General features: G+C 45.6%; 1 protein-coding gene across 1 annotated transcript; it reads right to left on the bottom strand.

The window, feature by feature from the left end:
• Window positions 1-1,134: 1,134 nt before the first annotated feature.
• On the bottom strand, window positions 1,135-19,748 carry LOC308080247 (protein NLRC3-like; the record flags this gene model as incomplete). Its single annotated transcript, XM_080422023.1, has 6 exons — window positions 19,706-19,748; window positions 16,593-18,363; window positions 16,328-16,498; window positions 15,728-15,880; window positions 7,709-7,755; window positions 1,135-1,691 (listed from the first exon to the last, which is right to left on the bottom strand). The coding sequence occupies exons 2-6, from the start codon at window positions 18,299-18,301 to the stop codon at window positions 1,135-1,137; spliced, it is 2,637 nt and encodes an 878-aa protein (XP_080278149.1). The 5' UTR covers window positions 18,302-18,363; window positions 19,706-19,748.
• Window positions 19,749-20,081: the final 333 nt, after the last annotated feature.

The following is a 20,081-nucleotide window of genomic DNA, read 5'->3' as shown; positions in this document are numbered from 1 at the left end:
TGTCACATATGATACACAGGTTACTATAACATAAGAGTTAATAAGCACAACATTCTAAAACCCATGTCAATGTCCCATACAATGAATTCATAGGTCATTACATACCATTTGACCAAACACATGGCTTTGATAAGCACAATAAATCAATACAATCATAGGTCATTACATTACATTAAGAAAAGGCTGAGACTAAGGAATAAAATCAATAGAAACAGTGGAATGATGATAAAAGGAGGATGTGGGGTTGATGTTTATTCTTCTCTCTCTGTATGTATGTGTCCTTTCTCTTTGTAGAAGCCATTTGTATATTTATACCCATGTTACTTTGATGTGTTTCTCCTTTGCTATAATGTGGAATGAACTACCAAAACCCATTAAATATCTGGACTCTCTACCCAAACTCAAAGCTAAACTAAAAGAATGTCTGACCTCAAAATACAAAGTGAGCATAGTTTAACTCCTTGAACGCCTTGCAGTGGTGGAAAAAGTACTCGATGCGACGCATTGTGAGCTTGTAGATCTGCTATTTTCAAATGGGCGAAATGTTTATATGGCTGAAGTGGTTAATGTGTGTTTTGTAATAATAATCAGAATCTACAAAGTAACTAGTAACTGTTTTCAAATAATTGTAGTGGAGTAAAAGTAGAATATTTGCCTCTGAGATGTAGTGGAGTAGAAGTAAAAGTATAAACAAATTAAAATACTCCAGTAAAGTAAAAAATACCTCAAAATTGTACTTAAGTACAGTACTTGAGTAAATGTAATTAGTTACTTTACACCACTGACACCTTGGTATAGCAGCACGCGTCGCTTTGTGCCGTGTTTAGAGCTTGTAGATCTGTTACTTTTGATGCTTTTGTGTGACGCTGTAGTATGATCAAGCAGGGCGTTAATTTATGAAAAACAACACAAAGAGTTAGAATATGGAGATCAGACCCGACAACAGAGATATGTATTACTGATGAATTGAGTACAATAGACCACAATGGAAACAGGACGATCTACAAGCTCACAACGCGTTGCGCTGCATAACTGTGTGTGCCGTGTGTGTGTGTGTGTGTGTGTGTGTGTGTGTGTGTGTGTGTGTGTGTGTGTGTGTGTGTGTGTGTGTGTGCACGCGCGCAGCAGTGTCTCCTAGATCTGACACAGAGACACTGAGGAGGAACCATAATCCCAGCACGCAAACCCAGCACAGAGTGGTTCAGTGAAAGTGCACTGGTAGGTGTGTAGGTGTGTCAGTGTGCTAGATAACACTTTGTAGAAAGACAGACTTCCAGCTGAACAGTCTACATACACGGCTACTCTGTTAGAGCGACGGAGACGGAGGACAGAGGGACGGACGGAGAGTTTAGTCTCCTCCCCTTTGTGATGGACATAGTAAGAGTTGTCATCATCATTACATATCAGACTCCAGGATTTGTCATTGTATCCTAACCTACAGTCATCATCACCCTGTCCTCTCCTGATTCCTCTGTGTGTCACTGATATATGAACCCTTCCACTCCACTCTACCTCCCAGTAACAGCGGTCAGGCAGACTCTCTCTACACAGAACCTGTTCCCAGTTGTTAAATCTGTCTGGATGGTCAGGATATGGTTGCCTCTCCCTCACACGTGTCGCCTTCTTGTTGTCCTCAGACAGAGAGAGGAGTCTGTGTGCTGTGTTTGGATCCAGTGGGAGTTCACACACCCCTGATGAGAGAACAACACACAACACAACACCAGTTTACTATCATATAGAACTTCATAATAATGTACAAATGTAACTTATTAACCACTATGAGCACTGTTCCAAATGGGAACACCTTTCCATTTCGACGCACCACCACTTCGACGCACCGGGGGTCCGACCCACCGGGAGTCCGACACATCGCTAGTCCGACCCGTAATGGATATTTCACCCCCCCCACTCCGAAAGTGATTTTTCAAGTCTCTGCATATAAACTCATGCGTAAAACCGTGCGTAATATGCAGCTGTGGTGCTCATATTGACAAGCTCTACAGCAGATCTACAAGCTCATCGAATATTAATAACATATTATTATTATTAGTATTATTATTTATTATATATTATTATTATTTATTATTTGGTCCCTGAGTCGATGAGACCATAGACAAATCCACAGCGCCTATATTAATTGTATTATAATGTCAATAAAAATATGTATTCTCTAAATATTAATGTACAAATATTTCCTGAATGAATGAACTTGGTGAAGTGTCTCGTGACGTGTTGCTATAGTTGCTATTAATTACCCCAACCAACATCGAAGCACCTGCGTGCATTAATCCTTCATTAATGTCTGTCTGTCCCTCTGTCTGTCTACCAATGCTTCAGTGCGCTCCAGCGGTGCGCCCACAGCCTGGGTGTCTGTCTGTCTGTCTGTCTGTCTGTCTGTCTGTCTGTCTGTCTGTCTGTCTGTCTGTCAAAAGTCCGCGCAGCGGCCGTAACACACACACACACACACACACGCAAGCACGCACGCAGTTAACCCCGAGATCATCGCCACATGTCCCCCCCAAGGTGAATAAATAATCATTTAAGAAAACCATTATATTAAAACCCCGAAATCTATCTATCTATCTATGATCTATCTATCTATCTATCTATCTATCTATCTATCTATCTATCTATCTATCTATCTATCTATCTATCTATCTATCTATGATCTATCTATCTATCTATCTATCTATCTATCTATCTATCTATCTATCTATCTATCTATCTATCTATCTATCTATCTATCTATCTATCTATCTATCTATCTATCTATCTAAAATAGCCGATCTATGTTGTGAGCTTGTAGATCGGCTCTTTTTGGCTAAACTTCTCCTCAGAAAAGGGATGCTAGTGTTCAAGTGGTTAAAGTAAAACAATAAATCATATCACACAAAGATTCGGCGGACCCCTTTAGTAACTCTGAGGACCCCCTAGGGGTCCTGGACCCCCTGTTGAAGACCCCTGAATGATCTACCATCTAAAGAACGCTGACTGCTCTGTCTGTATAGCCAGACAGCTGTGTGTGTGTGTGTGCGTGTGCGTGTGCGTGTGCGTGTGCGTGTGTGTGTGTGTGTGTGTGTGTGTGTGTGTGTGTGTGTGGGGGGGGGGAAGCCCAGTGGTAAATTGGACACTAACGCAACCGGTTTTTGCATAAACTCTCACTGGCCCATGCAGTCCTAACCGGACTGATGTTTCTCTGGAGTGGAAAGGAGCAGACGAGCATCTCAGAGTCTGTGATGAGTCTGTCATTCAACACGCACGCAACAGTGGTCCCTCCTTTTCCTTTGGAATGCACTCCCCAAAACTTTCAGAGATGCGCCCACCTTCCAATCCTTCAAAACCACCATCAAAACCCACCTCTTCAATATCACTAAGCTAAAAGGTGTAAAACATGAATAAATAGACCGCCTATTATTATTTCGTAATATTTCAAGTAGTGGTCCAAAGGAACTGCACATGAAGTCAGTCAGTAGGCCTTATACGGTACGTTGTTTTCTTTTTTAAATCCACCTGCTCCCTGGACCCCATGCCCTACAGCCTTTTATTATTTAATTATTCTTAGTAGCAAGAAAGTCTGTACTACCACTTTAGCCCGTTTGGGTAATTTTTATTTCATTACATTTGCAAGTAGTGGTGCAAACTGTACATTTACTCACTACTCAAGTATGGTACTTAAGTACAATTTTGATTTTTTTTAATTTTATTTAGTGGAATAATTGAACCACTTTAGCCCGTTTGGGTAATTTTTATTTATATATATTAGTTGGTGGAGTGATTTGTCTTTTTGATTCCGATAACGAACGAGACTCCACCTTGTTAACTAGTTTCGCGCCCCCGTGTGGTCAGCGTTTGGCCACAGCACGAGAAGGAACAATAACAACAGGTATTTGTTTTACTTCAGTGAAGTATTTAAAATGTTCAATACTTTTATTTCGAGTACTCCACCACATCTCTGATGAGAATATTGTACTTTTACTCCAGTACAATTATTTGAAAACTGTAGTTACGAGTTGTAGTATTTTCATTATATTTTCATTATTATTACCAAACATACATTAACCACTTGAACCCCATGGAAGCTTTGGGTAATTATTTAATGTGTTCTTTAAATCCTGTAAGTTGTTATAATTTGCAATAGAGTGTCACTTGGGTGATTTATTTTTTATTTTTTTATTATTGTTGCCTTTTCTCTTGCGTGACTGTACATATTTATATTGTGCCTTTAATCTTCATCTGTACACATAATGTTTTGGGAACTACTTAGAAATGTGTTTAATACATTAACATTATCATCATTGTTATGTCAGTATCATTTTATTATCTGAAGTGTTATTTTACTTCATACTTTGTGCTGTCAAGGCTTATTGCCAGCTATATTAGGTTAATTCATTTTTATTCGACTGTATTGTTTATACTATAATTATTTTCCTGTGAAATTATCATTGCTCAGCAATCATAGTTGTTGTGTCTGCTTTGAAATAAACCCCCTCTTGCCTTTTGAAAAGGAAATGGTGTTTTGTTGCTCTGAAATGCTTGTTTCACTTAGACACTTAATCTGTTGAATATCCATATGATGGCGTGTACATCACAGGCTTGTTTAGTTCAATGTTGTACTACCTAAATGAGTCAAATGGAAATAGGCCTATTCTAAATGAATCATTTGAGTCCTTTGGCAAGGTCAATGCTGTCCTACATTGTATTAAGTTCAGAGACTATTATGCAATCTTATAATTATTATTTTTTACTTGCATTTGTTTCCTAGTTGGTTAGTTATACTTTATATATATACTTCTACTCCACTACATCTCAGAGGCAAGTATTGTACTTTTATTCCACTACAATTATTTGAAAACTTCAGTTACTTTTCAGACAGAAGTTACAACGTGCAAGCTTGAAGATAACCTTTGAGTGACACACTTAATGAGTGGCGACTGAGAACTTTAATCCATGAGAAGCAGATATACAAGCTCACATCGTGTCACTTTTTTCCCCCATACTTTTTGACTGTGTGTGTAACACGCAGTCTAGTCCACTACATCTCAGAGGATGTGGATAGTGGGATCTACAATCCCACTATGCTTCGCGATGCGACACATTGTGAGCTTGTAGATCGGCTATTTTCAAATGGCCGAAATGTATATAGGGCATTAACTGGTTTTGTAATATAATAAAAATCTACAAAGTAACAAGTAACTAAAGTTTTCAGATAATTAAAGTAGTAAAGGAGTAAAAGTACAATATTTGCCTCTGAGATGTAGTGGAATAGAAGTAAAAGTACTGAAAATTGAAAATATTGCCATTTTCAAAATATTGTTATACATTTGAAAACTTGTGAAGAGGGACATTCTGCACAATGAGTACTTTTTACTTTAGGTACTTTAACCCATTAAGGCTTTTTTGAAAAAACTTATGTTGCTATGTCAGTGGTTCTCAAACTTTTTCATGTCAAGGACCCCAAAATGTATGTATTTGGCCACGGACCCCCATCTCAAAATATTTTGTTCCAGGGACCCCCAGAAGCAAAGATTTGAGTTACAAATGTTCGCTTTAAAATATACATATTCAAAGATTAGCAAATATTTTCAAAAATAGCAAATCTACAAGCTCGTAGTGCGGCACTCGGTGCCGCGCTATGAGCTCAAATCTAAAAATGACACAGATGCGTTCCACGTCTTAATGGGTTAAGTACATTTTGATACCAATACTGTTGTACTTTTACTCAAGTAAATTTTGAATCCCTGACTTTTACTTGTGACAGAGTATTTCTAAATTGTAGTAATGGTACTTTTACTTAAGTAAAACATTTGAGTACTTTTTCCACCACTGCTGATAGCCTAGTGAAAGTGAATGAAATTCGCTCTGGTCAAACCCCATTCAGCAATGAATTAATTCTGCAGTTTAAAGGTGGCCTTACACTACGAGATAATCGGGGTCTTAAACAACCCTCCCGAGTATCGGGGGAGCGTGCCCTACCCCAGCCTATAGATCGGGAGCGAATCTCGGGCATAAATATCATCTAGTGTGAGGGTTCAAAGATCCAATCTTAACCCTCCCGAGTTGCTCACAGGACGGTCGGGGCCGCCTGACCGTTTTCAAACATGTTTATTTATCTGGATCGCTACTGTATGGAACAGCACAGTGGGGGACCGAGAGAAACACGGCCGCTGTTCAGATGCAAGGGACGGGGGCCGCTGTGCCGACAGCCCACTAATCTCTCGCACACACACACACACACACACACACACACACACACACACACACACTCTTCATACCGCCAGGTTGGTTGTTTATGTAGGCCTTTATACAAGGCCTACTTTATATCTTATCTCAGATACTCTTGTTAGATCTCCTTTCCCACTTGCCCCCCCCCCCCTCCTTCTTCTTCTTTTTCTATGGAAATAACGACACGATGGGAACCATGGACGAATTTCACCCACTTTTTTACTTCTGTAAACCATGTGATGTGACAATAAAGCTGATTCTAGGATGGACTGTATCCAATATATGGATACTGTAGCAATATGTTCTTTTTAGCAAGTGACACCCCTGCATGATCGATGAGTAGATAAATGATGCTTTATGAAACTATGGACTGACGCAGGAACAGTGCAGACACTGCATTGTGCAGTGGTGGAAAAAGTACTCAAATGTTTCACTTAAGTAAAAGTATCAATTCTGCAATGTTGAAAAAAGTTAAAAGTAAAAGTCTGGAATTCAAAATGTACTTGAGTAAAAGTACAAAAGTATTGGTATCAAAATGTACTTAAAGTAATAAAAGTAGAAAGTATACTCATTATGCAGAATGTCCCATTTCACAAGTTTTAAAATGTTTAAAATGCATGAAAATCTTTTTTAAATAGCAGATCTACGAGCTCACTCAAATAGCCAATCTACAAGCTCACAATGCGTCACGATGCGACGCATTGTGAGCTTGTAGATCGGCTATTTTCAAATGGCCAAAATGTATATAGGGCTGAAGTGGTTTTATAATAATAATCAAAACTTACAACGTAACTAGTAACTAAAGTTTTCAAATAATTGTAGTGGAGCAAAAGCACAATATCTGAGATGTAGTGGAGTAGAAGTAAAAGTACTGGAAATTGGAAGTACTCCAGTAAAGTACAAATACCTAATAATTGTACTCAAGTACAGTACTTGAGTATACATACTTAGTTACTTTACACCACTGGCATGGTGTCAATGTCCACCCTTCATAGTTCTTAAATCCATCGATTTTGCAAAATGTTGCAAGGGAAGACTCTCTGAGTCTGTGCCATGCCAACCTGGTTTATTTTTCGTTGCGTGATAGTGTCGAGCGGATAACATTATGCGATATAAAAGACCACAATGACCCACATCAACATTTGTTCAATTAGAGAGAGGCTATCTTTAATGAAATCACTCCTGTTTGGTGTGCTCTTACAGGCTAGAGCTCAAATTCAGAGAGGAAGTGCTGAAAGCTTTGAGAAGTACAGTAGGTACTTAGTGTATAATTCTAGAATCCTGGACAACATTGCTAGGCAGGGTTCACCCAAAACTAGATTGTGTTATGTAATAAACCCCAGGTAATATAATGCATGTTTTTGTTAATATAAACACATTACAGTTATGTTAAGTGAAAGTCAAATGCTGCTGTTTATATGAGCTGTTTTACATAGCAGGATGTGTGCTGCTTTGATTTCATGATTGAAACAGAATAAACACTTACACTTCCTCCAACCTGGTTTCAGCCTGCACTCTCCGCCATGGTGAACACTGGGGGTGAAGGAGAGACAAAGTCAAGCCTGTATATTCTATTTGATAATAGAACAAATGATAGATAATGCAGATTTATGCCATTAAACATTAAATACTAAAAGTCAAGCCTGTATATTCTATTTGATAATAGAAAAAATGATAGATAATGCAGATTTATGCCATTAAACATTAAATACTACTATAGTGCGTGGCAACGTGTCGTCAGCAAGGGGGCGTGGCACATAGCGTAGTAGCTGCAGCCATGTTGGGGGTCAGAGAGTACATAAATATGCACTTTAGACTAGAGAGTGACGGTGGTCTGTGTTTGTAAACTTTTACTTATTACCTCGCGCTCAATATATTATGGCAACTAAATGTACGGCAAGCTACCTAGTAATTTTTGCGAATGTGCTGGGAGAATAACATTCCCCTAAAGTGAAAACACATAGTAATTTTACCGGATAGCGTCATTACGTTGAGCATTGATTTCAACCAGAGAGAGTCAGTCCGTCACTTTGGATAGCAGCAGCTGCCAGGCAGCATATGCTTAGATTAATGTGGTGCTTAATATCGAGACGAGAGAGAGCGTGTGACAGTCAGCCCATAGCCTAAAACTGTTCAGTGACAAAATGCTTCAGAGCAATGTTGACAATTCTCTGAGAAAGGTGAAACTTATACGTGTTGCATGAAGAATATGGCTTATCCTAAGATGTAGGTTAAAGCTCTGTTTATAGGGAGAGGGGGTGACAGAGAAAAGAGAAAAGCAGGCATACTGAATGAAATGAAGGGATTGCGATTGCTTTTTATTTGTTGTGAGCTTGTATGCATATAGGTGCATATAGGTTTGTCTTCAATTCTCCGTAACATACTCACTATGGGATATCAGCGCCCCCTGGCGATGCACAGAGCTACATACAATAAACTCCCGGGCCATTCCATTGGCTGTTAAGGGTATGTCACGTGAACGGAAGGTATAAAGCCCTCCCGTGACCGTGGCTCCTCCTCTTTTAGCTTCTCTGCTCGCAGATGCACACGGCTAAAAATTACTAAACATACAGATTTCTACTATCAGGATTAAGAAAACCAGCTTTAGCCCACCGCGGGAATACTTGTATTCCCCACGGGTTTTTCTTTATTTTCTCTTAAGTAGCACGCTCCCGCGGCTAATTTTTGTTTTTTTCTTAAAAACTTATTTCCAACAGTTTCCTCGTGTTTAAGCTAGCTGTCAATTGTTTGTTAGCTTAGCCTAGCTCAGCTACAACCGCAGCTAGCCTCACGATGGAGGCTCCTCGTCAATGCAGTCTCGAAGGATGCCCACAGTACATCGCCGGCGACGATCCTCACCAGGTCTGCATAGCCTGCCTCGGATTGCGGCACGCTCTGAGAGCGGCGAGAGGCGATCCGAACGAGCCGGACTACTGCGTGGACTGCACGTTTTTCGGAGGAAAACACCTCGACGCCCGTCTGGCCAGGGCCAGAGCTCTCGCCGGATGGAACACCCAGTCGAGCGGTGAGGTTTCGTCAGCAGCAGGCCGGGCGACCGAGACGTATCGCACGGACGGGACCGGCCCAGGGAACGTGCGTGGCGGCTCACACCACGTGCAGCCTCTCACTATGGGCCCCCCGACAACCATGGCACCTCCGGATGGCGGAACCAACTCTCCGCGGCGCCATGATGCATCTTCACAGGCTACCGTGAGTGGCGGGACACACCGCTTACGGAGCGAACACAGCACACCAGCAGCCACGGCGGCTGTGTCGGGTGGAACACACCAGATGCAGCAGGCTAGCTGCTCTACCTCTCACCCTTCCTCGCTTCCCGCACCCCCACCACCACGACGCTTCAGAAGCGCGTCTCAAGCGCGTCGCAGGATGGGAGTGATTACTCCAGCGCGGACAGCATGGAGGAGGGTGAGGACGGGGACAATATCACATCTTTCCAACCGGAGTCTAGGGAAGCCGCGATGTCCAGTCCCGTCGACAACGCACCGGGGGCTTCCGCAGGTCCTCCCGCCTCCCGGGAACCGGAGGGAGAGGGCCCCGACACCACCGATCCAGAGGGCGAGCCCGTTTTGGTGATTTTCGACCGCGCTCACACCAGGTGCGGCCTCGAACGTCCAACGGAGGAACGAGCGTCCTCGGTGGCTCCCGTCCCAGGCTACCAGGGCCTGGCTCCGCAGGTCCCACGCCCAGCCAGGTCCAGGAAGATAGCGATGTGTAGCAGCTTCGATGAGGTTCTACACTTCACCTGGGAAACCCACAACGAGCCCCCCAGGCTCAACTTCACCATCGACATGGTGGGCGCTCGTGAGGTGGGTCTCGGCAGCCTTCCCCCCATGGATCCAGTGCTGGCCCAGGGCATCTCGGACCAACACCAGGGCGCCGTGGGTCTAACCCCCGAACCTTACTTCACCAACGCAAAGGAGAAGGCTATCTCCGCAGCGGTGAAGAGGGCCTACAAATCATCCGCCCTAGCAGCACGGGCACTCAACGCAGCCGGCGTGCTCCAGGGCTCTGCTGCCATTCGCCTAGCTGAGCTGCGCCAGAAATATGGAGAGGACATAGCGGAGTTGGAACAACTGCAGCAGCTCACGATCCGACTTTGCTGCCACGCAACCATGTGGAACGGTAAGGCGATGTCGGACTGTGCGGCGATTGAGCGGGCCAGATGGCTCGAGCTAGCCAAATTCAAACACGAGGTGGGCGACGCCAAGAAAACCTTGATGGCTCTTCCTCTAAGACCACACAACCTCTTCGATGGCGCCCCAGACTTCCTACGCAACTCTACTGAGTCCAGGAGAGCCCAGCAGGAAGCGGCGTCTGGCGTCTTGGAACCCACTCCTCCCCCACCTCCCAAGCCCCGCAACGAGAGACCTCAGCGTCAGTCTGCGGGGAGAGGACGCTCCTCTTCCCGCAGGTCAGCGGCCAGCAGCTCTCGCCCCTCCTCGACCCAGGCATCCTCCACAGAAGGATCCCGGGCCAGGGGAAGAGACCGGAGGGAGGCTCCCCGCCGTAACCCACCTCCCCCCGGTTCCAAACCACAACACCGTGACAGCGGAAAATCCCGTCGCGGGCGAGGTAAATGACACTTTGCCCCCAGATCACTTGTTTGTCCAGCAGCCGCACTCAGATCCCCGCGGAGGGACTGGGTGGAGGACGGGCCCCCAGACAATGTTGTTAGGGAAAAGGACAGGTTCTTTGTTAGCCCCGATGGACAGAACCTCGGGCGCCAAGAGACACAAAGTTTTTGTTGTTCCGTTTTTCAATGCAATACAAAAAGTTTTGAGTGTCACAGAAAAAGTGAGTGTTGCAGAAAATGTGTGTGTACAGTCTACTGTAATAAACATGTTGAATGTTACAAAACCTCTCATTATTCCACCTGTCTGCGAGCCACGGTGCAGGAGGGTCCCCGAGCAGCGGGCCCTCCTACATCATCGCTCAATGTCTATAAGCCCACAGCATTTGGAAAGTCCGGTTCACGACATTCCAAATGCGATGGGGTTAGCCCCGCTGAGTGTATTGAATACCATGAGCCCACAGTGCTCGGTAAGTCCTCTTCACGGCTTTCCGAACACTGCTGGGACAACTCTGTTAAGTGTATTAAATACAGTAAAGGTAATAAAACCGGTGCCACCCCGATCCATCGGGCGCTTAAGTGCCGGTGTACCGGGGTCACGTCGGTTTTGTATCCCGTTGGACGGGAGACATCATTGGGTCGATCGACACAAGATGGCCGCTCAGGTCCACAGTGGCGCCACAATGGCGGACCAGAGGCCTTGTCGTGTCATCAACCCTTTGTGTATTATGCCACGCTCGCCGCTAGAGGGCGGCAGAACGCCTCCTCCGCGGAGGGACTGTCTCCCACGGCACAAAATGGCCGCTCAGGCCCACAGTGGCGCCACAATGGCGGACCAGTGGCCTTGTCGTGTCAACAACCCTTTGTGTATTATGCCACGCTCGCCTCTAGAGAGCGACAGAACGCCTCCTCCGCAGAGGGCCTGTCTGTCGTCACTCCCAGAGCGACCGGCGGACGGGGACAAGATGGCGGCGGCCAGGGGGGCCAAGATGGCGGCGACCAAGGTAAGACGGGAGTTAACATCACGGAAGTTTTCAGTGTTCGATCACGTGACTTCCCCATGTCTCCCGCACAAGCCATCGCTACCTCCACCGCCTCTAGCGTTAGCCACGCATATGACTACGTTGGTACAAGTAGCGGCGCCAGTAATCCCCATGGTAGCGGACACACGCTCCGAGGGGACGGTGACGTCAGCAGCCCCCACCAACCCTCTCGCTCAGTGCCTAACGCAATGGAAAGTATGCAAGCCAAATCCCTGGGTTTTACGCACCATAAAAAAGGGCTACAGGCTCCAATTTTCCACAAAACCCCCCATGACAGAAAAAGTGTTGTTTTCTCATGCGAAGGGACAAGCAGCCAGCACATTGAGAGAAGAGGTTGTCTCTCTCCTGAGCAAGGGTGCAATCAGAGAATTATCTCCGGATCAGAACCGGTTGGGGTTCTATTCGAAATATTTTCTGGTGAAAAAGAAAGGGGGGGGCGTACGGCCAATTCTGAATTTGAAGGGTCTCAACAAGTACCTGAGAGTTTTCAATTTTCGAATGTTGACAACCGCTGCGCTTTTACGCACAGTGCGTTTGGGGGACTGGTGGACAAGCATCGATCTCAAAGATGCTTACTTCCACATCCCGATTTACCCGCCGCACAGGAAGTTCCTACGCTTCGGCTTCGAGGGGAAGGTGTACGAGTACACAGTCCTCCCCTTCGGCATGTCACTGAGCCCCAGGGTGTTCGTGAAGTGCACCGATGCGGCTATAGCTCCACTGAGGCGGCAGGGAATCAGACTGTCGACTTACATCGACGATTGGCTTTTGACGGCGGGCTCGAAGGAAGAGGTGATGCAACACACGAATGTGGCCATCTCTCACCTATCGTCGCTCGGTTTCACCATCAACGCCCAGAAGAGCGTTTTGGTCCCGTCCCAGCGGACCACCTTCATAGGGATCTCGCTGGACTCGAACACGCTGATGGCGCGTCTGTCCCAAGACAGGATAGACAGCTTTTTGGCCTGTGTGAGGTCTTTCCACGTGGGGCGTCAAGTCAATTACAGGCTTTGCATGCAGGCGGCGGGTCTCATGGCTTCGGCTATACACCTGATCCGTTTGGGCAGGCTCCACATGAGACCGTTTCAGAAGTGGCTGCGGGCTCTCAGGATCCCGCCCACTTTGGGTTCTCGGAAAGTTCTGGTGTCTCCTCGATGCATGGAGTCACTCAGACCGTGGTCACAAGCAGCCTTTCTGTCCGAAGGGGTCAGGGTAGGCACTGTGATGTCACGGAAGGTCATCACCACGGACGCCAGCCTCACTGGCTGGGGAGCCGTACACGAGGGCCGTCCGGCCAGGGGGGTGTGGGACCTCAGTTTCCAGTCGGCCCACATCAACTACCTGGAGTTGTTAGCGGCTTTTCTCGCTCTCAAGCACTTCGAGACCCACATCCGAGGTTGTCATGTCACACTCAGGACGGACAACACCACGACCATGTGCTACATCAACAAGCAGGGAGGGACCTCCCCGGTGTTGGACAGCCTGGCGTGCGAACTGACGCTGTGGTGCGACTCGCGTCTGGCGTCAATACGAGCTTTTCATGTACCGGGCCTCCTGAACGGCGGTGCGGACCTGCTGTCCAGGGGCAAGCTGTGGTACAGCGAATGGTCTCTCAAACCGTGGGTGGTGGACCTGATTTGGGCCAGGTTTGGCCGGGCTCAGGTCGACTTGTTTGCCTCCAAAGAGAACGCGAAGTGTTCTCGGTTTTTCTCAGTGAAGGGGGGGCACCCATCCTTGGGTCTGGATGCCTTGGCACACAGTTGGCCGCACGAACTGCTTTATGCGTTCACTGGAGCTAATTCCCCCGACGCTGGAGAGAGTCAGACTCGAGGGTCTGACGGTGCTACTGGTGGCACCGGCGTGGGGCGTGTGGAGGTCGGAGATAACTCCTCTCCTCTACGACGAGCCTTGGCCCCTTCCCCTTTACACAGACCTGCTGCGGCAGGGAGGGGATGTGATTTTCCACGAACGTCCACAGGACCTGGACCTATGGGTTTGGCCCGTGAGAGGGCGGACTTGACCTCGGGTAGTTTGCCCCGTGAGAGGGAGAACTTGTCCTCGTGTGGCCTGCCTCCTGACGTGGTAGCTACCATCCAGGGGGCGAGGGCCGCTTCCACGAGAGATGCGTACGAAGGCAGGTGGAACATGTTCGCGTCTTGGTGTCTGGGACAGTCGCCGCCAGTGGTGGCTTTCCAAGCCCCGGTGCGCAGCGTCCTTATTTTCCTGCAGGACAGGTTAAACCAAGGCCTGGCGTTTTCAACGGTTAAGGTGTACCTGGCGGCCATTTCAGCTTCTCACCAGGGTTTCGATAACGAAACGGTTGGCCAGCATCATTGGGTGCGCCGTTTTATGAACGGAGCTAGGCGGGCTAGGCCGGTCAACAGGCCTCTGTTCCCGGCCTGGGACCTGGCATTGGTGCTGGATGCACTCTGCCGTTCCCCGTTCGAGCCTTTTGAGTGTGCGGACCTGAAGGTCGTTAGTCTCAAGACAGTCCTTCTGGTGGCCTTGTCTACGGCTAAACGGGTTAGTGACATGCAGGCACTCTCGGTGAGTTCTGAATGCATGCGGTTCTCGGGTGACGACAGGAGGGTTTTGCTTAAACCTAACATGGCGTTTGTTCCCAAGAATGGGGTGGTAGCCCAAGCTCCAGTCGAGCTGGCGGCTTTCCATCCACCTCCCTTCGCTTCGGCGGAGGATAGGCGGTTGCACTGTCTCTGTCCGGTGAGGGCTTTAAAGCTCTACTGCCAGAGGACTGTGGTCGGCCGGTCGTCGTCTCAGCTTTTTGTCTCCTATGGCCCGGGTGGTCAGAGGAAGGCAGTGACTAAGGCGACGCTTTCTAGATGGATCTTGGATGCCATTAGGCTGGCCTACGTCAGTGGTGGCGCTCCAGTTCCAGAAGGAATGAAGGCCCACTCTACTAGAGGCGTGGCTGCGTCCTGGGCCCTCTCCAGGGGAGCTTCGGTCCAGGAGATATGCGCAGCGGCTAACTGGTCGTCTCCGTCGACCTTTGCGGCCTTCTACAGCCTGGATGTGGCGGCGTCTTCAGTGGCGCACGCCGTCCTGGGCGTGGCGGCTGTCTATAGTTAGGGGAGGAGATGGACAAGCTTGGTGTCTTGTTCTCTCTACGAACTTCATTCTCCTGAGTCCCCTAGGGACCACCAGTTGGTTGGGTCCCAGGGGAGGAGGCTCTGTTTCCTCGTATTTACTTATGGGACAGACTCGTGTCTGTTCATTAGTTGCATGAGGCAGACTTTGGTCTGTCAGGGTCTACCTTTCTTTCTATATCCCGCACCCTGGCCCGGAGGGCTGGGGCGCCCGTGAGGCCGGAGGTCACGCCCAGGGGGGCGGGGCCTTGGGGCTGAAGGGCGTGCGGGGCTGTGAGGGTTTTTTGTTGGTTTTTATAGCCCCAGGGGGGTTTATGAATCCCATAGTGAGTATGTTACGGAGAATTGAAGACAAACTCGAGGTTACGAAGGTAACCCCGGTTTGTTTAAATTCGGAGTAACATACTCACCTAACACCCCTTTTTGTGCGCATCTGCGTGCAGAGAGCTGGTGTCAAAGAGGAGGAGCCACGGTCACGGGAGGGCTTTATACCTTCCGTTCATGTGACATACCCTTAACAGCCAATGGAATGGCCCGGGAGTTTATTGTATGTAGCTCTGTGCATCGCCAGGGGGCGCTGATATCCCATAGTGAGTATGTTACTCCGAATTTAAACAAACCGGGGTTACCTTCGTAACCTCGAGTTTAAAGTGCTCATGTGGCCTATAATAGTCACTTCTTTTGGGCTTCTTTTCATAGACCTGGTTGCTTATTTCTCTCGCAGAATCCAGCAACACTGGTTGCGACACCTGATTGCGACACCCTACCTGAGGGTCTGCAGTTGTCCAGCAGAGCGCAGCGTGTCTTCTGATCTTCCTGGGTGATTGTAGCTTATATCCAACACTTTTAGATGGGGGTTGGATCTCAGAGCTGTGACAAGATAAGAACAGCCTTTCTCTGAGACCATGCAGCCTGACAACCTACACAGAGAGAGAGAGAGAGAGAGAGAGAGAGAGAGAGAGAGAGAGAGAGAGAGAGAGAGAGAGAGAGAGAGAGAGAGCGCCAGGGGCCCATTAAGTTTTTAAGTTGCTTGATTTAATATATATATTAATCAGACACGCCCCCTTTCTATACAAACCGAACATGTCACTACATTGCTTATTTCTAGCCTAAATGTTTTCAAATACATATTTTAGACTATTTAAGTGTAAAACTAGTAATAAGCTGTACAGAACGTCATCTTGAATGAGATTCCAAAAACGCCCTGTAATTAAAATCAGGTGTGTTTGGAGGAACATGCAGCTATGGGAATCATACAGGTGAATGAAAGCAAGATTTATTGCGCGTTTGACAGGAAGTAATCAAAATTAGCCTGTTATGGAATTATGGATATATCTCATTTATATAAAAGGTTAAGGAATACTGACCTGAGGGTCTCCAGTCTACAGTTTGGACTCGCCAGTCCAATACAAAGCTTCATTATGCCTAAATCCTGCAGATCATTATTTGTCAAGTCCAATTCTATAAGACTAGAGTTGGAGGTGAGAACTGATGATAACTCCTCACAGCATCTCTCGGAGAGGTTGCAGCCACTCAGCCTAAAGAAAAAATAGCGCTAAAATTAGATGTTTCTATTTTCTCTCCTATAAAAGAAATATGATATAATATATATCCATGTGTTAGTTCACCTACAGAACTCTTTTGGAGGCTTTAACCACTGGCAGCAGTCTTAGAAGAGCGTCTTCTGAAGCAGAGTATTTCTTCAAGTCAAACACGTCCAGCTCCTTTCCTGATGACAGCAACATGAAGGCCAAAGCTGACCACTGAGCAGGAGAGAGTTTGTCTGTGGAGATACTTCCCGAGGTCAGGTACTGTTGGATCTCTTCCTCTAGAGAATGATCATTTAGCTCATTCAGACAGTGGAGCAGACCGATTGCTTTCTCTTGAGAGAGATTCTGCCTGATCTTCTTCTTGATGTACTTGACTGTCTCTTGGTCGGTCTGTGAGCTATTTTCTGTCTGTTTGAACAACCTTTTTAAGAGAGTTTGATTGGTTTCCACTGAGAGGCCCAGCAGGAAACGTAGGAACAAGTCAAGGTGTCCGTTTGGACTCTTTAAGGCCTCATCTACAGCACTCTGGTAAAGGTTCTTCTTAGATTTGTGTCTAATTAGCTTGGAGAACTTGGAGTTTTTTTGTGACATTAGGTTGACACCATCATTCTTGAATGAGAGAAAGACATAAAGAGCAGCCAGAAACTCCTGAACACTCAGATGAACAAAGCTGAACACCTTGACTTCCTGTACCCCACCCTCTTCTTTAAACATCTGTGTGAACACTCCTGAGTACTCTGAGGCATCGCCGATATCAATGCCACTATCTTTCAGGTCTGATTCATAGAAGATGAAGTTGCCTTTCTTCAGCTGTTCAAAAGCCAGTTTTCCCAGAGCCAGAATAGCCTGAATATTCTCTGGATTCAAGTCCGATTGTCTCTGATCTTCCATCTTGGAATTCTGATGTTTGAACTGAACCACTATGAAGTGGATGAACATCGCAGTCAGGGTCTTCGGCAGTGCACCATGCTTCTCTATTCTCAAGATATTCTCTAGAACTGTAGCAGCGATCCAACAGAAGACTGGAAGGTAACACATGATGTGGAGGCTTTGTGATTTTTTGATGTGTGAGCAGATTGTTCTGGCCTTGTGCTCATCATCAATGAATCTCTTTTTGAAGTACTCCTCCTTCTGGGGGTCAGTGAACCCTCTCAGCTCTGTCACCCTGTCAACAGAAGGGATCAGATTGGCGGCTGCAGGTCGCGTGGTTATCCAGATGCGGGCAGAGGGAAGCAGGTTTCCCTTGATTAGGTTTGTCAGTAGCACGTCCACTGATGTTGGCTTTGTGACATCATTCCAGAAGGCATTGTTCTCGAAGTTTAGAGGAAGCCTACACTCATCTAATCCATCAAAGATGAACACAGTTTGGGTCTCTTTGTTCAAGATTCTTGCTGTGTTGACGTCACCAAAAAAGTGGTGAAGAAGTTGCATGAAACTGTACTTCTCATCCTTCACAAAATTCAACTTTCGGAAAGTGAATGGAAACAGGAAGTGGATATTCTGGTTGGTTTTATGTTCTGCCCAGTCCAGAGTGTACTTCTGAGCTGAGACTGTTTTACCAGTGCCAGCCACTCCCTTCGTCATCACTGTTCTGATTTCATCTTCTCCAGGTAAAGGCTTAAAGATGTCTTCAAGTTTGATTGGTGCTTCTGGTCTGAATGGTTTCCTAAACGCAGTTTCAATCTGACTGACCTCATGTTCATTACTGACCTCGCTACTCTCTTCCTTTGTGATATAGACCTCTGTGAAGATCTGATTAAGAGGAGTGCTTTTGCTTGGGGTTTTACCCATTTTTGTCCACTCTTTCAAACACTTCAACTCTTTCTGAAGATTAGACTTGAGTTGTTGAGTTTCTAAATGACAAAAAAGAAAGAAAAAAAAAAAAGTCAGTAAGTGCATCAAAATGGTAAATGTGGTCCTCAAAAGAGAGGACTTGATCATTCTGAAGTTAAAAGGACGATTGTTTGTCTGCTGTTGTTGCCATTTAACAGTGGTAGGATTATATAGCAATCTTCCATTTGAGATCAGATGAATTATTGATATATTTAAACAACAGTTCTAAAACCGACAGTTCCAATCCTTGATTCTGATTGGCTGATTCCTGTGATAAAATACGTATTCTGGATGTGCACCGTGCATGGTGTGTCTCTCTAAACATTAGAGAGACACACCATGCACGGTGCAAATCCAGAATAAGTATTTTACAAAGCATACATGGGCAACTGGCGGCCCGGGGGCCACATGCGGCCCCACCTTCACTTAATGCGGCCCGCAGGTTATACTAGTATCGGAATACTGATATATTATTGATTTCAGCTGTTACAATTCCAAACATGACCCGCTTTAATTACTTCAGTCTATATTAGTAGCTTAATGACTAGTATAAAAATGCTATTGTCTTTTTTATGTCCAATGTATTTGTATTCACTATTTAGGTTCATAAAGTTAACATAAGTATAACTAAATGCATTTTGAAATTAAATAAAACTAATCTTTTTCAGGATTCCAATTCAAAATGGCAAAAATAACAGATCTACAAGCTCAAAATGTGTCGCACTGTGACACGTTTTGAGCTTGCAGATCTGATATTTTAGCTACTTTTGCCTGACATAGAATGGCGAAGTTAAAAGAGGTGTCATTGCACAGTATGCAATGTGGCCCTTTGGAGTGAGTGTTGAAATATAGTGTATATAAATATACCCTCTCCATCATCAAAGTTGCCCACCCCTGCTCTATAGGCTCACACATCATTTAGTATAAATTGGGCCAATGAAATGTTGTATTGAAATCAAATACACTGACAAGAAATGGCTAATTATTTGTACATACAATATAACAATCAAACATTGCAGGTGGTGGGACGTTTTGTCAGAACAATTGATTGATCTAACAATTGTAAGATGTTACCAGCTTTCAATTCCATTCATAAAACCAGTTTGGAGGCCTGCTGTCCATTATCACAAAGCTGTGACTAAAGCGTTTCTTACTGCTCTCCATGTTAAAGTTGTGAATAGTTTTTCACTGCTCTCCAAGCTGTGAATAAAGATTACTGCTCTACTGAAGTTTTGAATACTTTCTTACTACTCTCTAGATTGATGGCAGTTAAACCAATCAATCAATTTACTATAGCATTTTGTTAAATGTGAATGATCATTAGTAGAACAGTTATTGTTATTTCATAGTTCTTTCATTCACCATCGGCTTCAAACTGCAGTTCAGCAGGTGGGACGGCAGCTTGATTGTTGACAATGATAGTAATCGAACCACCAATGTTACACCCAGAGATGATAGGAGCCATTACTGTGCCTCCACTCTCAGCTTGATTTGAGTTTGTCACAGAAGAACCTGCACAATACAAACATCAGTGTTAATTCAACCTTCAATGAACATGTTTATAAATCAGATAACATGAATTACATCATTAGTTTTACATAACTAATGCAAATGTACACTTTTTAAAAGTATAGCAAGCTTTAAAACAACGTATTGACACAGACTTTGAACAAGGAATAGACAAATTGATATTATTCCAGATATGTTTTTGTAACTATACAGTGTTTTAAAATGGAAC

This window comes from Gymnoscopelus braueri (assembly GCF_963280865.1).
Source record: "Gymnoscopelus braueri genome assembly, chromosome: 24".
In the NCBI taxonomy this organism is placed as follows: domain Eukaryota; kingdom Metazoa; phylum Chordata; class Actinopteri; order Myctophiformes; family Myctophidae; genus Gymnoscopelus; species Gymnoscopelus braueri.
The sequence above is the reverse complement of the archived record's forward strand: the minus strand, read 5'-3'. Positions and strand labels throughout refer to the sequence as shown.